At 43.4% G+C, this 16,510-nt stretch overlaps 1 protein-coding gene and 1 long non-coding RNA gene across 2 annotated transcripts in view; both read left to right on the forward strand.

Moving 5' to 3' along the window:
* The first annotated feature begins 2,972 nt into the window (after positions 1–2,972).
* Positions 2,973–5,431, forward strand: LOC124245270 (uncharacterized). The gene is made up of 3 exons (XR_006890255.1): positions 2,973–3,123; positions 4,258–4,327; positions 4,561–5,431. It is a non-coding gene; the product is annotated as an uncharacterized LOC124245270 (long non-coding RNA).
* Positions 5,432–8,520: 3,089 nt separating this feature from the next.
* Positions 8,521–16,510, forward strand: part of MPP1 (MAGUK p55 scaffold protein 1) — a 31,507-nt gene continuing 23,517 nt past the window's right edge. Inside the window, exon 1 of the mRNA XM_046674141.1 lies at positions 8,521–8,762. Within this exon, the coding sequence (XP_046530097.1) occupies positions 8,661–8,762 (102 nt within the window). The 5' untranslated portion in view covers positions 8,521–8,660. The remainder of the gene's footprint in view (positions 8,763–16,510) is intronic.

Genomic DNA, 16,510 nt, shown 5'->3' on the forward strand with positions numbered 1-16,510 from the left:
TGAAATCAGGGAGTATGATACCTTCAGCTTTGGTCTTTTTTCTCAGGAATCCTTTGGCTAGTCAGGGTCTTTTGTTGTTTCATATAAATTTTAGGATTCTTTGTTCTATTTCTGTGAAAAATGTTGTTGGAACTTTGATAGGGATTGCATTGAATCTATAGATTGCTGTAGGAAGTATGGACATTTTAGCTCTGTTAATTCTTCCAATCCAAGAGCACGGAATAGCTTTCCATTTCTTTGTGTCTTCTTTGATTTCTTTCAACAATGTTTTATAGTTTTCAGTGTACAGATCTTTCACCTCTTTGGTTAAGTTTATTCCTAGGTCTTTTATTCTTTTTGTTGTGATTGTAAATGGGATTGTATTCTTAATTTCTCTTTCTACTACTTCGTTGTTAGTGTATAAAACCACAACTGATTTGTGTATGTTGATTTTGTATCCTGCAACTTGAATATATTATTTATTATTTCTAAAAGCTTTTTAGTGGATTCTTCAGGGATTTCTAAATATAAAATCATGTCATCTGCAAATAGTGACAGTTTCACTTCTTCCTTTCCAATGTGGATCCCTTTTATTTCTTTTCCTTGCCTGATTGCTCTGCTAAGACTTCCAATGCTGTGTTAAATAAAAGTGGTGACAGTGGGCATCTTTGTGTGGTTCCTGTTCTTAGATGGATAGCTTTCAGCTTTTCTCCACTGAGAATGATATTAGCTGTGGGTTTGTCATATATGGCCTTTATTATGTGGAGGTACTTTCCTTCTATACCCATTTTTTTTTTTCTTTGAGGAAGATTAGCCCTGAGCTAACTGCTGCCAATCCTCCTCTTTTTGCTGAGGAAGACTGGCCCTGAGCTAACATCCATGCCCATCTTCCTCTACTTTATATATGGGACGTGTACCACAGCATGGCCTGTCAAGTGGTGCCATGTCCAGACCTGGGATCCGAACTGGCGAACCCCAGGTCGCTGAAGTAGAACGTGCGCACTTAACCACTGCACCACCGGCCCAGCCCCTTCTATACCCATTTTATTCAGAGTTTTTATCATAAATGGATGCTGTATCTTGTGAAATGTTTTCTCTGCATGTATTGAGATGCTCATGTGATTTTTATTCTTCATTTTGTTAATGTGGTGTATCACGTTGATCGATTTGCGGATGTTGAACCATCCCTGCATCCCTGCAATGAATCCCACTTGATCATGGTGTATGATCTTTTTAATGTATTGTTGTATTTGATTTGCTAGTATTTTGTTGAGGATTTTTCATCGATGTTCACCAGTGATATTGGCCTGTAGTTTTCTTTTTTGTGTTGTCCTCGTCTGGTCTTGGTATCAGAGTAATGTTGCCTTTGTAGAATGAGTTAGGAAGCCTCCCCTCCTCTTTAATTTTTTGGAAGAGCTTGAAAAGGATAGGTATTAAGTCTTCTTTGAATGTTTGGTAGAATTCACCAGGAAAGCTGTGATAGACGCTTTTAAAAGGTTATCTTAGCTGCCATGTTGAAAATGTAGGGGAGCGAGGACATAAGCAGGGAGATCAAATCCAGGTGAGAGACTGGGCCTGGACTTTGTTTGGACCAGGGTAGGGAGCAGCAGAGTTGCAGAAAGTGTCAGATTCTGGAGATATTGGGAAGGGAGAGCCTACAGGATTTGATTATGGGTTGGACGAGATGTAGGGGGGAGTGAGGTTTCAAGGATGCCTCCCAGGCTTTTGGCCTGAGCAAGTGAAGGGATGGAGCTGTCAATTACTGAGATGAGGAAAATTACAGGGGTTTAGGAATTTACAACCTGGCAAAAGCAAAGAGAAAGAAACAGTGAAGTGCTAGCCTTATTGATACTGAGGTGAGACCCAGCGAACTGCCATCCACTTGGCCTGTTGTGTGGCCTATGGTGGCAAAGAAAGGTGTGCTCATTAAGATTACACTGAAGCTGGGTGGAGGGTCTGACAAACGCTACTGAGGGTGTTGCTCAAACCAAAAGGCCATGGGTATACTAGAGGCCAATAAGGGACAAGAGACAACAGAGGACAAGAGGACAGGAGACATCCCTGTGGACACCAGTGAGTGCCAGCTCACACTTGCAAGCTGAGGTGAGGGGGCCAATTTCACTCCATAGCATAGTATGAGCCACGTACCCTTTGTCCCACATGTCAGAAGGAGATCATCATTCTTCTCAAAACTGACGTGACAGTTTAAACTTATTAGCTTACAGTAAGCTTTAAATCAGATTGGACGTTTACTTAATTTTTTTCCCACTAATCAGCAGGTAGGAGCTTGGGAGGCAAGTCATAAGTCACAACAAAACAGAAGAGCTGCATTTTCTCTGAACATCCCAGTTTCGGTGTTAGTAGGATTTGGGACTCTGCTACAGAAACAGTAATTTGATGAGCATCCTTACACACATCTTCATACTCTTTATATCTTGTTCAACCCGTTCTTTAAGATAAATTGCTGAATGTGGAATTGTTGGGTTACAGGCTATGACCACTTTATGGTTTCTGATACTATTCCACACAAGCATTGTACCAATTTACCCTCCTCCGACTGTCCTGAACATTGTGTTATTATCTTGGTTTTCTTTATATTTTTGCCAATTATGTTTGGCACATTATTATTTAATTGGCCTGTATTTTTTAAACTCTTGAAGTATCCTGAGGCTTGATGCCCCATAAATTTTTTAAGCAATTTTTTTGGGATTATAATGGTTTATAACATTGTGTAATTTCGGATGTACAATATTGTCTATCAATTCCTGAATACACTTCATTGTGCCTACCTCCAGTAGTCTAATTTTTATCCACCACCACACACATGTGCCCCTTTATCCCTTTTGCCCACCCCCCGAACCCCCTTCGCCTCTGGTAACCACTAATCTGTTCTCTTTAACCATGTATTTGTTATCTTCCACATATGAGTGAAATCATGCAGTATTTGTCTTTCTCTGTCTAGCTTATTTTCCTTAACATCATATCCTCAAGGTCCATCCATGTGGTTGCAAATGGGACAATTTTGTCTTTTCTTAATTTTAAACTTCATTCTTGAAGAATAACATACCTACAGAAAGGAGCACAGAGTGAACAAAGTTGTCGTCCTCCTCTACCTCCACATCGCCATACCTTCTCATCCCCAAGGTAACTCCTGCCCAGTCTTCTAACACCACAGCCTTGCCTGCTTTTAAACTTTATAAAAACTAAATCATGGGGCCGGCCCCGTGGCCAAGTGGTTAAGTTCACGTGCTCTGCTTTGGCAGCCCAGGGTTTCTCCGGTTCAGATCCTGGGCACGGACATGGCACTGCTCATCAGGCCATGCTGAGGCAGTGTCCCACGTAGCACAACCAGAAGGACCTGCAACTAGAATATACAACTATGTACTGGGGGGCTTTGAGGAGAAGAAGAAGAAGAAGAAGAAGCAGAAAAAAACAAATAATATGGATGTATTCTTCTCTGATTTTCTTCTTTTACTTGTTTTATTTTGAGACTCACCCACGCTGATGCTTGTAGTTTCACCCATTCTGTATAACATCCTATTGTGTGAAGAGAGCCTTACTCATTTAGACCATCAACTGTAGAAGGACATTTGTATTGTTTCTGGGTTTTTAATAAAACTTCTATAAATATTATTGGACATGTCTCCTCATGCACATGAGTGAGAGTTTCTCTAAAGAATATACCCTGTGATTGACTTGCTGGGTCAAGGGAAGTGCAGGCTCCAGCTCAGTCTCAAAGTGATTTCATCAAGTTACATCCTACCATCAATAGGAGTATGATGTTCCCGTCATCCCACATCATTGAGAACATGCAATACCATCAGTCTTTCACTTTCACTCTTTTTTTTTTTTCTTGGTGAGGAAGATTAACCCTGAGCTAACCTGGGTGCCAATCTTCCTCTATTTTGTATATGGGACGCTGCCACAGTATAGCTTGACAAGCAGTTTGTACGTTTCCACACATGATCTGAACCTGCGAACCCCGGGCCGCCAAAGTGCAACACACGAATTTAACCACTACACCATCTGGCTGGCCCTAGTCCTTCACTTTTTTTGCTAATCTGGTGGATGAAAAATTGTATCTTATTGTTTTCTTACCTTCATTTCCTTGATAACTGATGAGATTGAAGATCTTTTCATGTGTTCATGGATCATTTGTCTTTCTCCTCTACAAAATTCCTGTTAATGAATTTTGCCCATTTTTGTAATTTGTAGTTTCATCTATGCCTTATTGACCAGAGGAATTCTTTATGTATTCTGCATCTTAATGTTTTCTAGGCTGTAGATGTGGAAAATACCTTCTCCAAGTTTGAGGATTGTATTTTCACTCTTGATATAATGTATTTTGGTGAGTGGAAGTATTTATTTTAATGTAGTCAAATTTGGTAATCATTTCCTCTATGTTAGTGCTTTTGGCGTCTGTTTAAGAAATAATTTTCTATGTCAAAGTCATAAGGGAAGTCTCCTATTTGTCTTCTAGAAGTTTTGTAGTTTTGCCTTTCACATTTAAGTCCTTAAGCTACTCAGAATTATTTTTTGTGTGGTGTGAGGTAAAGTCCAATTTCCTTTTTTAAAATACAGGTATTGTGAGAAGCTATATTTTTCCACTCATGAACTTTGAACAGAATTTCTGTGCTTAAAGGCAGTTCTAGGAATTGAGAAAAGAAGATAGCTGCAATAAATTCCGAGAAGCAATAAATTCTAAGGAGTAAAATCAGATTCTGAGCAATGAGCACCCTGAACTGGAACTGGCTGACCAGAAAAAGGCCTGAGAATGCTGAAAAAAACACAAGCTGTGTGACCGTCCACCTTGAGTCAGCTGACTTACTCTCCCAGTACTTTTCCACCCTGAGCTTTGCCTCAATAACAACTTTAACTAAATTTTGCTCAAGGAGTTACTCTCTCTGAAGTTCTTCCAACTGCAATAGTTTGGATAAAGTGTTTGCCTTCACCTGTAACCAGTCTCGGTTTCCGTTTTGATAATATGAATCCCCAATATGCCCAGTACCACTACTGCCCCTCAGTGCAAGTCTGTCCTTTCCCTACTGCTCTGCAATGTCACTTGTCATGTTACCAAGTGTATAAGTATGCATAAATTCCTTTCTAGTCTCTCTTCTGTTTCATTGGTCTATTTGTCTATTTTTTTGCCTATGCCACACTCTCTTAATCACCATAGCTTTCTTACAGGTCTTGCTATCTGGAAGACAGGTCCCCACACCTTGCTTTCTAGAGGGCTTTGCCTATTCTTGTTCTTTATAACTCCACACATATTTTAAAACCAGATTGTCAAGTTTCACAAAACATATCTCGAGATTTTTATTGGAATTGCATTGAATCTATAAGCCAATTTTGGGAGAACTGACATCTTCATAAAATTGAGTCTTTCAAATCATGAACATGACTTATGTTTCCATTTGTTGGCTCTTCTTTAATGGATTCCAATAGAGTTTTGTTGTTGTTTTTTTTTTTTTTTTTTTTTGAGGAAGATTATCCCTGAGCTAACTACTGCAAGTCCTCCTCTTTTTGCTGAGGAAGCCTGGCCCTGAGCTAACATCCATGCCCATCTTCCTCTGCTTTATATGTGGGATGCCTACCACAGCATAGCATGCCAAGCAGTGCCGTGTCCGCACCCAGGATCCGAACCGGCAAACCCCGGGCAGCCAAGAAGCGGAACGTGCGAACTTAAACGCTGTGCCACCTGGCCGGCCCCTCCAATAGAGTTTTATGATTGTTTTCATACAGTATAGAGAGTTAGATTTATTCCTAAGGTATTTGATCATTTTAGATGTCATAATGAATGGTGTCTTTTAAACTTATATTTTCTGTCTGTTGTTGGGGTATAGAAATGAAATTGATTTCTGTATAATGACTGTAGCTGGCAACCTTACTAATAGCATTTATTAAATTTTATAATTTATCTGTGGGTTTTTAAATATTCTACAAAGACAATAAAGCATCTGGCCAAGACCCAGGTAACACAACTCAGAGGTGTGGGGAAATTAATGCCTGGCTGGGTGAACTTTGACTAGTGAAAGAGATGAGACCAAAACAAACTGGCAGATCAATTCCTTTCCCTTGCTTGACATTTCAAGATGCCATGGTTCTATGCAGCATGTCTGGAGGCATCTAGGGAGACTGAGAAAGACGCTGGATTTTCTTGAATAGCAATGGTGAGCTCAGGAGCACACTAATTTATAGTTTCTTTCCATCCCTCTCTGCCTCACTTCCCTTTTTCCTTCACTCATACACCCATGGGATTGCATCCTACGGGAAAGCTTCAGCACATATGTTTTGCTTCAGGCTCTGTTTTATAGTGAACGCAGAAACCAATCTTCCAGTTGTAATATCTTGTCTTGGGCTTCAGAGGAGGCCTGGTTCAGGGGGAATTGGGGAAAGGAAGAATGGTTTGGCTCAGGAGAAGGAGAAAGACCACGCTTACCACGGTTTCTCTACCTGAACAAACAAGGCAACTCTAGTTTTGAATATTTTGTATGTGTGTAGAGGAAGGCCTGGAAGGTTTCAGACAAAACTGGGGAAGGTTGTTCCTTCTGGGGAGTGGGAAGGGGTGAGGAAGTGTTTTCCTCTATTGTATATATGTATGTACTTCTGATTTGTTTTCTTCTTGTTTCCATAATATTCCATTGTGTGGCTATGCCACATTGATGGGCATTTGAATTGTCCACAGGTTTTTGCTATTAACGAAAGCATTTTTACGAACATTGTTGTACATCGCCATTGTTGTACCAGTTCAAGAATTTCTGCTGGATATATGTACCTAGGAGTGGAATTGCTGGCTCAGAGGGTAGATACGTATTCAGTTTTAAAAGATAATGGAAAACTGTTTTCCTAACTAGTAACTAGTTTTGATTCCCAGTAGCAATGTTCAAGAACTCATATAGATTCACATCCTCTCCAGCACTTGATATTGTTAGACATTTTAATTTTTGATAATTGAATGGGTGTACATTGGTATTTCATTGTAGTTTCCCTGATCACTAATGAGTTGAATACCTGTTCATATGTTTATTGGTCATATGTTTTTCTCCATCTGTGAAATGTTTATTCATGCTTTTTAGCCATTTCTTTACTGTATTGTTTGCGTTTTTCTTATTAAATTGTAGTCCTTTATATATTCATAATAGAAATCCTTTGTCACTTGTGTGTATTGAAAATATTTTCTCCCAATGCACATCTGATCTTTTTTGCTTTTTACTTTGTCTTTTGATGACTAAAAGTTGTTACTGTTAACAAAGTGAAACATCAACATTCTGTTTTATAGTTAATGGTTCGTTTGCATTATTTAAGAAATCTTTCTCTACCTCAAAATCTAAAAGTTCCTTGCAGATGTTTTCTGTCACAAGACTTAAAAGTTGTGTTTTTTGATATTTAAGTCCTTAATCCATCTGGAATACAATTTTTTTTTCTGCATGTGGCATGGAGGAGGGTTCCAGTTTCATCCCTTTCAATATAAGTAACCATTTTCCAGCTTCAGCTAATGTGAAGTTCCTCTTTACTTACTTAACATGCCACCTCTATCATATACCACAGTTCTACACATGCAAGTGTGTGTTTTCGTTCTCTAATCTATCCCATTGCTTGATGAGTCTATCCCTGAACCAATATCACACTGAATTTCAATAGCTCTTTCTCTCTCTCGGTCTTTCTCTCTGTCTCAGTCTTCTACAGTTCCTTTAGCGTAATCTTGGGGAAGGGAGCCATCAATCATGTGACCTCAAGCTTCTTAGCAGAGAAAACTGGGCGATCCAGCTCCAAACTCTTGCCCTTGGATTTTCTCCTCTTGGGTATGAGCTACTGGAAAGTCCAAATAAGATTACACAGAGTAATGATCTGCTTATAATACTGTGAGGTTACTAGCTTGGGGTACAGGGGGCCAGGTTTTTTAATCAGGTAAAGGTGTTTACAGATGGTGAACAACCCTGAGCCCTGTAAACCCAGTAAATGTGTGTTTTGTTCAAAAAGCCTTCCATCATTTACACTGCTGTTTTAACGCCATCAAGGCGTTAGGATGCTAAGGAATCCTGCTCTAGGACTCCTGAGGGATATCGGCTCCCTTGGTTTCACTGATCCCTCAAAATTTTTATGGCACTAACAGCAGGAGATGTGGCCTCAGACAACTAAAAACAGTTTGCTGTTGGAGGCAATCAGGTCTTTCATCAGTGAACTGCAGACAGCAATGTAAATTACAGGGTACCAGCAGCGTGGGAGCCTTAAGGGCGTTTTCGCAACGTCCTGTGCCCGCATCGACTTACGGGTAGAGCCTCCAGTTGAAGGGGCGGTTCCCTTCCATCCCCACGAATTTGGCTAGGGTGTGGTCGGTACGCTCAACCAGCTCGAGGCTGGAGGGCCCTCCGCAGTTTGGGCGCCGTTTTCTTTATTCCCACAACCCCTCTGGGATTTGGCGGAGGCGAGAGCCGCGCCTCCTTGCGGCCCTCAGGCGCCCAACGCCGGGTTTCGCGGGGGCCGAGGCGTGGGCGGGTCCACGGGCGGGGCGTGGGCGGAGCTCCGCCCACACGCCGCCCGGCGCGCAGCCTGCGGGGTGGTGACGGGCCCAGCCGCGCCGCGTCCACGCCGCCGCAACCATTCCCCAGGCCCAGGGCGCTCGCACTCCAGGCTCTGCTCGGCCCGGAGTCACTGCATTCCCGCGTCCCGGCTCCTGCAAGATGACGCTGAAGGCGAGCGAGGGCGAGGGCGGGGGCAGCATGCGCACGGCGCTCTCCGACCTCTACCTGGAACACTTGCTGCAGAAGCGCAGCCGGCCCGAGGTGAGCGGGCCCCGCGGGGCCCCAGGGCGCGGTGTGCGGGGTCGAGACTCAGCTCCAGGCCGCGCCGCCCGCCGCAGGACCTCACCCATCTGTGGCCCTGTCCTTAGGGGGCCTGTCCCAGGGTGGAGGCCGTGGCGGCCAGCGGAATTCGCGCGGGGCTTCGGGTGCGGTGGGTCCTTGGCCCCAGCAGCCCTTCTAGGTGGGAATCAGGAGAGGTCGCGACCTGGACAGAGCGCTTGCTAAGGTCAAGGAAAACTTCTTCGTGGACGGAAGTCAGAGTAACAGAAAGACTCTAAGGAACAGATCCAAGAGTGGCTGGGTTGTTGTTGAAATGCTTGTATTTGGGTCACCAGAAAGGGTTATAAAAGCCAAATCTGGCTCTAAAGTGCTCACTCACTGTCCCTCTGCATTTAGGCAAGGCCCCTTGTGTAGCGTGCAAGTGAAATGGCCTGTGTGTCCTTGTGGGGGGACAAGGAATCCAAGGATTTCAGAGGTAATTCTGCCCTCCAGATTCCTGTGATGGCTGGTTAATAGCTGTTAACCTCTACCTTCAAAGATGTCCAGAGGAGAGGTTGATCATTTTCTTATTATCTCTCATAATTCTGGATGTGGGTTGGACCCAGCAAGGTAAGCTTGTCACTCAGAGTCTCTCAGGCCCTTGGGCAAAGCCACCAGAGTGTTCACTCACTCACTCACTCGTCTGGAGGCTGAGGCTGGCTCTCAGTTGAAGCCATCAGCCAGAGGACAGAGCAGCAGCCCTTCCTGGTGGCCAGGCATCAACAGTGAATATCCACAGAGACACAGAGAGAGAGCCAGGCAGAGGCTGTGTTACCTTTGATGACCCAGCCTCAGAAGTCACAGCGTGAATCTCTTTCCTAGACTTAGAGATCTTCCAGGGCAAGGCGGTTTCATGCACACTTTTTAAATTTTAAATGCCTAATACATGGGTCCTCATAAATGTTTGCTGAATTAGTAAATGACTGAAGAGGTTTAGAGATTTAACATAACCTTCTGCTTTCATAGATGACCAAACTGAAGATCTATGAGGTAAGGCAAACAGAGCCTCAGAACTGAGGCTAGATTTTGTACCTGCAGAGTCAAAGCTCACTGTTACTTTCTGCTCCACCACTTTGCCTCTCCTTTATACTGCACTCAGTGTGGTGTTCATACAAATCATGATCACCATACTCTAGGCAGAAAGGAGTGCCGCAGTGAACAGGTGGGGAAGATGCCATTCTTATTCAGATGACAAGACAAAATTGGAAGTTATGCTGTGGAATGTGCACTAGCAGGGAATCAGGGTCTGAAACTACCTGGTTCCGCATAAGCTTGGACACGTGATATTTTTTCTTCCCCATAATCAGCTCACTTGGCTGAGCCTTAACTTTTTCAAAAAACCTCTTTATTAAATTGACTTTGGGCAGCTTTCTTGAGGTATAATTAGCATACATTTAACTCACAAATTTAATTGTGCAGTTTGATGAGATTTGACAAATGCATACAGTCATGTAACCATCACCAAAATCATGATATAGAACATTTGCATCACTCCAGAAAGTTCCCTTGAGGTCCTCTACAGTCACTCCCCCCTGCCCTCTGGAAACTGGGAAACCACCCTGGAAATGGATCTGCTTTCTGACACTATCATTTTGCCTGTTCAAGACTACCTTATAAACGGAATCCAGCTATGTGCAGTCCTTTCCCTCTGGCTTCTTTCCCTCAGCACGACCTGAGCCCCGTCTATAACTCAATGACCAGACCTTGTGTAAACCTATCTGCTCCTTGTGGGCTGGCTGGAGAGATTGTTTGCCTTGTTGAAAAGAGGCCTCATCACTACAAGAGTTATGTTGTGGGCGCATCCTCTGAGTAAACAGTAGTTTTTGTGAAGCCGTGAGTTTACCCTAAAATACTGGCTGCAGTCCACCAATTAGGCAGTTTGTTTTGGTGTTATTCAAGGATTCCAAGAAGGTGAAATAAGAAAACTTGCTAAATTCCTGAATGAAATAGCATCCCACTCTACTAAGGTGTGGACATCAGGGGGAGAATCTCCGCATGGTGAGGGGTGGCTTGATCCCACGAACCTGCTAATTCTTATTTCTTAAGGTTCACCTTCTCTTTGAGGCTCTTTCTAGTCTTTGCTGCCAACACTAGGTTCTGCCTTTCACTCACTGTGGCCCTGAGCAAGCTGCTGAAGCTCTCTGTGCCTTAGGTTTCTCTTCTTTGTAAAATGGACCTGCTTGGAGGGTTGTGGTGATGTTTACCCGAGGCAATGCTTGTCAAGCACTTTGAACCACACTAGGACATCCAACATCACCCTAAGAGCTGCCTGGCTAGTAGCAGTCAGCACGTTTTCCTATACTTCCTATATGTTCCCAAGAGGCAGGAAAGCCTGTGAGGAAGTTGTTAGCTTTAATGGAATTCATAAAATTATGTTGTTAAAGGCTTCATTTAAGGGGATTGCTTTCTGAAAAGTTCTAAAGACTCAAAACCCAAAGTTTCACTTCTGATCATAGTCCACATCTAATATTGAAAAAGTATTGTCAGAAGATAATTTTGCAATAGGTTTGAACTGTAGCCTGTCTCCCGTATTTAAGTATATTTCCTTCCTTGGAGAAACTAATTTTATAAGCTCTTTATGGCAGTATCCATTAATGCACATAGAATTGGTTGTAAAATTCCTAACACTGCTTTTTCTCTTCGGTTGTATTTGAAGCGGCACTTTTCCCATGACCTGAATGAAGCAAGGTCGAGAATCCCTGAAAATTCTCTTGGGCCTATGCTACGTCAACAAGTGGCCTAAGCAATAAATCAGGCTCCAGGTGTGTTTCTACTGAGAAGACCGGTCTGTTGATTCTTAGGCCATCAGATGCAGCATTACTCTACTCCATACTGGTAATCAGTCATTCTGACACAGGATTGTTGATTGCCTACTGTGTACAGGCTTGGTGCTGGGGCCAAGAAGGAAGGAAGGAAGGACACAGAGGCAGGTGTGAGGTGTCAGGAAGTTGTCGGAGCCTGAGTCGTGCAGTCTCTAGGATGTAATTGGCAAATAGCACTCCAGGCAAGGGGGACTGCCTGTGCAAAGACATCGAGGTTGTTGCCAGGCGTGGCACCTTCTGGGCTGGCAAGAAGTTGAGTCTGGCCAGTCTGTGGTGTGCATTGTCAGTGAGGCTGCTCCTGATGCTCTCTGATTTTGCCTGAAGAAGAACTTTTGCTCCAGACTTGGATCTGGTTGCTTCATTTGAGGAGGAAATTTTTCCATTTGAGGTTTTTCTTTTCACAGAAAGGATAATAGAAAATAAACTGTAACTTTCAAAATATTTAGTCCTCTCCCCACTTTTCCCAGTACATGGTGTGGTCTCAGCCTGTCTGGCTCCTTCCCTGCCCTTCCCTTCAAGGAACTTTATGACTGCCTTTCAAAAGTAAAGGACTTGGTATACCCATTGTGACCACTGGAAGTTAAGGAGGTTAGAGTTTTATCATGTAAATTCTAGTCAATATTTTAAATTCAAGAAGATAACCTTTTCTAACTCTTTTGTTCTCTGACGCTGAATTAGGTATTTCAGGTCAAGATCAATTCCCTTAAATCAGGGGTAATCAGTTAACATTTCATTGATGCAGAGATTTTTCTCCTAAGCAGTGAATTGCTCAGACCTTACAGTGTTGTTAAAAAAGGAGGACTCTGGGTGTGGAGTGTAGAAAGGCCAGAGTAAATCCCCAGATTTCCAAAATTGGCTGGGGGAGGGGAAGTGACCTCAGGGGTGGGGAACAGGAAGAAAAGCTCTGAATTAGGGAACCAGAGTACAACTTTTACAACATGGAATTTTCTTTTCTGATTCTTCACTTTTTCTTTTTTTCCTTCATTTAAAGACATATACATGAGCAAAGCACATACATAGGTTTTTGCTCAGAAGTCGCCTTCCCTGCATGGCCTACTTAGAATTGCAAACCCCCTCGCCCCATTTCTGCTTTATTTTCCTCCATAGCATGTATCATCATCTTTGAATATTCTCTCTAACCAATGGATTGTTTAGTAGCTGAATCTGCCCACTGGAATGCCAGCTTTGTGAGTGTGGGGTTCTTGTCTCTTACTCACTGCTCTCTCCCAAGCACCTCGATAAATCTTCCTTAGATAAGTTACTAGTTCTCTTAGGGGGATTCTAGCTCTGAAAGAGCTCGCCTTGCCCAAGCCATATGGAGGAAAAGCCCTCTTGTTGCTTGGACCCCAGGTGAGGAGATGACTTGGGAGCTGCATCCCCAAATACCCCTTTGTCCTCCTCATATAAAGGCTGCCTCTGTGCTGCACGTTTTGGGAGGCACTGTGCCTGCATTCTCTCCTTGAACCCTCACAAACTCTGAAGTCCATACTCTTAATTTGAGTCCTGGAGTCTGAGACTTACTAGTCCTTTAACCTCTGACAAGTTTCTAAACCATTTTGCCCCTCTGAATATTGATGGCAAAATGGTACTGAGGATTTCACGGAGGGTGTTATGTGCACAGTCTGGGTGCTGGTTTAATGGCTTCACAGTCCTGTGCTTCTTTCTATGTGGGGCTACTTGGGTTTCCTGTTTACCTTCAGCGGAGGGAGAAGCCTTGGCTTGTGTACATAGTACGTTGGGTGGATAAAGCACTTTGCACAAGGATCTTTAGAGACTTGGCCTTTGGATTGATGTATGTGTTCTCCAAAAGATTTAGTGCCTGTGAAACAACATGCCTAGTTAATGTATGATTTTGACACAGTGCCTGCCAGAAAATCTTGACTCTTTGGCCTTCCTCTCTCCCCAATTCATTTCCCCAGCTCTTGTTGTCTGTGGTTAAACAGTGCTCATCTCTTTCTGATACCTTGAAGCACTCTTGGTTTTCTCCTAGTTTCCCTTGTTTTTTCTCTCAAGTGGAGTAGGATCTCAGCCAGGCCAAGAGTTGGTGCTTGCCCGGGGCTGCAGCTGTCTGCAGTGCCCAGGGTCTGCGCTCTTTGGGGATCGCCGCCTTCTTGGCCAGGCCTTCTCCTAAGACTCCATATGGGAGTGGTTGGCAAAGAGCCCAACAGTAGGCTGAACGTATGTTTGTTCTCTCCTCCATTCACTGTCACTCACTCTAATCCCATTGTTTGTATGAGAAAGCCAACTGGAGTTGCCCCTGCCTTATTCACCCCACCACCGCCCAACCCCCGCCAAGTTTGTTTTTCATCTCTTTTTTAATCTCAACTTCCTTTGAGCAGCTGCCTCTGCCCTTTGAACCCCAATGCAGCTGTTTCCTCCGAGGGCGTTCAGAGCAGCAGGCGCTGCCACTCTAGCAACTTTGTGTGATTAAAGGCCAAGAGGCTGCAGAGCAAAGACCAGACATGGAGTCATGGGCGGGAGTTTACTCCCTCGTTTCTCCCGAATCTGAACGGAGCCATTCCCACCCTGCCTTGTCATTGGTTGGGGACAGGCCCCCCAGAGCCCTGCGACCTCCCATGTCCACTGGAGATGAGGGTGGCGGTTTTGAAGTCATGAAGGAAAGTCTGTGGATTGGAATCTAGTACCTTTGACTTTTATTATTTCTTCACCATTGCTCATGTCACTTACCAATTGCATTGCATTGGTGGTGATGATGGTGGTAATGACTCAAAAACATTGTAGCATCTGCCTTGGTAGTCATTCCTGTTATCACTTAGAGCTGGGCACTGTCCTATGTGCCTGGGTGCATGAGTGAATAAACCAGATGAAGATCTCTGCTTGTGTGGGCCTTATGTTCCAGATTGGGGACACAAAATAAACAGAATAACAAATAACATAGATATGGCACACTGGACTGTATTACCAGCTGCTGAAACAAGAAAAGTTAGAGTGGATCAGGAGCCAGGACAGGTGCCTGGTACATGGCAGGTGAGTAGATGAACAAGTGGGACAGACTGGAGTGTAAGTTGTCAGTCTCTATCAGTTAGTTATCCTGAGGCAAAAGCAGATAACTTCCCCTTTCTCCTAAGCTCAGTCTGGCCCAGTTGTGTAGCAGGAAGACTGGGATGCAACTTCATCAGGCAGAGCTTGTGTCTGAATCTCGATTCTTCTGTCTTCGCCTCCCACTGAAGAGCAGACTTCTCTTTGGTCTCATCCCCCTGAGGATGCCATCCTCTACACCATTCAGAAAGCCACTGTGAAGCTCCATTTGCTAGTTTTGAAGAAAGCTGACAACTTTGGTCTGTGTCCCTTGAGTGCTTACAGTCTAAGACAATCTTAAACTTGATGGGGGATATTTTCCCCATTTTTCGTTTATGTTGGATGAATGAGTGAATGAATGATTCCTCCTTATCATGAGCTGCTGAAGGTCAGAGACCATGACTTAACTACGTCAAGATCTCCTGCGTTTAATGTAGTCTCGGACCTATAGATTGAATGAAGGAGTCACTTTTACTCCGTGTGTGTGTGTACAGAGAGACATCAAGTGTATACCTGCATATCCCTGCTCCTATGGTTTTCTGTAGTGAGGAGATATAGGGGCCTAGTTGAAGCAGTTTGCTGTAGGGTGAGGTTGAGGACAAGCTGGTCCTCTCTGAGTAGTCCAGGAAAGCTTCACTGAAGACAGGCCCTGGGGAGTGTGTCTTAGGAAGACAGGGTGGTCCGGCACAGGTTCATGGTGGCAAAGATTTGCTTTTGGAGGCCTCACTATTGTGAGTTAGTTCTTTAGTTACCACATTGGAGGTTTCCATTTATCTTAGTCATCAGTTGCAACTTCTGGGTGAGTGTGATAGTGACTCTTAGTCATCGCAAAGGCGACTTGATGGATAAGCACATTTGAAAGACCAACCTTTGGGATAGCAACTCTTGAACTTTTCTGGCTGGAATGTGTTCTGCCTCTGGTAAGCTTTGCTGAGTACTTAATTTAAAGGCTGACATGTTAAAAGCAATCTTTTAATAAAGCTGAATAAGAAGAATATGATGTAAGGGTGGTAGTTTATCTGCCTGTTCTAGGTGCACTATCGTGTAGGCTTCTCCCCCTTTCAAAGGTCATTTTGTGTTCTCAGGACTAAGACTTTCGAATCTGTCATTGTTTAGAACGTTATGCAGGGGCCCATCAAGTCTGGAAACACAGGTGAATCATCATAGATGGTTTATTGATGGTACATTATAGCACATGATAAAATCATATGATCCACGTTTCCAGATTTCATGGCCACCTGTGTCCTACTGTAGTTACCGACACACAGAAATGATCTTGGCTGATAAGCCCATAGAATTAATTTCTGAGTTTGGTTTTCAGCTTTCTCAGCCCCACAGTTGCTAGTGATAAGAGATTTGTAAGTCAGGGTCAAGGAAGGTCTTGAGTTTTATTTCATGCTTTGAAGCCAGAAATTTGAGATTTGAGCTCATCATTTTTTCACAGCAATCATTCAGTCAGTGCCCTGGAATTCTTCATCGTAGACATTCACTCTATAATACATGCACATGGTAAAAACATACAAATAGTATAGATGGTTAATTTGAAAAAGGAATTCTTTTCGCTGTGTTTATTCCAGTTTTCTTGAATCTGCTTAAAGAGGTATTTGATCTCATGCCTCTTAAATGGATCTGTGGCAGTAGCTACTAGCTTTGAAGAGTTTTAACCACATGGTCCCAGGTAACCATGGGCAATGCTTTGAGGAACTGTTTGGTCATGGTGTATCATGGCCTCTTACTTTCCCATCCCAGAATATGAATGGAAATCTCAGTCTGCACACCAGTCCTGTATATTGCATATTTCTCCAGGATCTGTTGCCTGGACCCATTTTT

This window comes from Equus quagga, chromosome 10 (assembly GCF_021613505.1).
Source record: "Equus quagga isolate Etosha38 chromosome 10, UCLA_HA_Equagga_1.0, whole genome shotgun sequence".
NCBI classification, from domain to species: Eukaryota; Metazoa; Chordata; class Mammalia; order Perissodactyla; family Equidae; genus Equus; species Equus quagga.